Source organism: Etheostoma cragini, chromosome 3 (genome assembly GCF_013103735.1).
Source record: "Etheostoma cragini isolate CJK2018 chromosome 3, CSU_Ecrag_1.0, whole genome shotgun sequence".
Taxonomy (NCBI): Eukaryota; Metazoa; Chordata; class Actinopteri; order Perciformes; family Percidae; genus Etheostoma; species Etheostoma cragini.
The window spans coordinates 3332715-3334141 of record NC_048409.1 but is presented as its reverse complement, the minus strand read 5'-3'; the positions used below and the strand labels follow the sequence as shown (position 1 = coordinate 3334141).

Genomic DNA, 1427 nt, shown 5'->3' with positions numbered 1-1427 from the left:
ATTTTGTTTTATGTTTTATTTTAATTTCAAATGTATTCTATTTTGCATTTTATTTGTTTATTTATTCATTAATGTTTTATTTTTTACGTTATGTTTTCTTTCATTTTTTTATTACTATACATATTTATTTATTTATTGTATCTACATGGCAGACCCATTGTAAAGAACGCTTGGAACAGCCGTATATAGATTGGGCTGTAGCATATTTTAATTTGACATGATTGTTTTATTTCCTTTTATTATGGCCACTGTTGATACTTTAACCCATAGAACACACCGTTATGAATATAAGACTCACGGTCCTGTCCCGTTTAGTAACATCGGTTACATCTGTGCTCGACTTCTCTCCACTGACCTCTGTAGTCGATTGGTTTCGTCTCTCTCTTCCTCACATGTTTCATGTTTGGGAGAAAAAAACATGTCAGCGCTCGCGAGTGAAGTCCAGGTTGTACCTGCCAAAAAGCCCACAGGTAAGAATTGACGTGGAATATGAACTATTTAATATTTATTCAGTAGACAGATGAATATAATATATATAGAATATAACTTCTATGCGTACTTCATGGATATACGCTAGGCTACTTAGCTTCCACGTCGGTGATGCACACACATCACAACACAGCAGACTGGTAAACTATAGTAGCTATGTAGCTATAGCAGCTGGATTATAACAAGAACATCAGTAACCAGCACACGTCTGCTGTACGTGATGTTTTGTAGGTGTCCGGATATGCTCATTAGCTTAGCATCAACGTGCCTGACACAACATTAGCTTGTTTTGCTGTTAGGGTAGGGGGGAACGTAAAAAAGAACCTTAGGGGAACGAGGCAGGTTGCAACGTTAGAGGAACGTAAGGGCTCGCATTCTCTAACGTTCTCTAAAGGTTGCAACGTTAGGTGAACGTTTTCTAAAGGTTGCAACGTTAGAGGAACGTTCTCTAAAGGTTTAACTTTAGGGTTACATTCTCTAAAGGTTGCAACGATAGGGGAACGTTAGAGGAACGTTCTCTAAATGTTGCAACGTTACGGGAACGTTCTTTAAAGGTTGCAACGTTAGGGGAACGTTCTCTAAAGGTTGCAATGTTAAAATAACGTTAGGCTAAAGTTAGGGGAATGTTAAGGGAACGTAATCTAAAGGTTGCAACGTTAGGGTAACGTTCTCTAAAGGTTGCAACGTTAGGGCAACGTACTCTAAAGGTTGCAACGTTAGGGTAACGTTCTCTAAAGGTTGCAACGTTAGGGTAACGTTCTCTAAAGGTTGCAACGTTAGGGTAACGTACTCTAAAGGTTGAAAAGTTAGGGTAACGTTCTCTAAAGGTTGCAACATTAGGGGAAAGTTTGGGGAACGTTCTGAGAATGTTCAATGTTACCAAAATGAGTTGTGTGTTTACGGGTGTAAGGTGTTCACATTGTAGTTACACAGCCTAT

At 38.6% G+C, this 1427-nt stretch overlaps 1 protein-coding gene across 1 annotated transcript in view; it reads left to right on the top strand.

Annotated features, from left to right (window-relative positions):
* The first annotated feature begins 305 nt into the window (after nucleotides 1–305).
* Nucleotides 306–1427, top strand: part of dph1 (diphthamide biosynthesis 1) — a 72752-nt gene continuing 71630 nt past the window's right edge. Inside the window, exon 1 of the mRNA XM_034866641.1 lies at nucleotides 306–470. Within this exon, the coding sequence (XP_034722532.1) occupies nucleotides 419–470 (52 nt within the window). The 5' untranslated portion in view covers nucleotides 306–418. The remainder of the gene's footprint in view (nucleotides 471–1427) is intronic.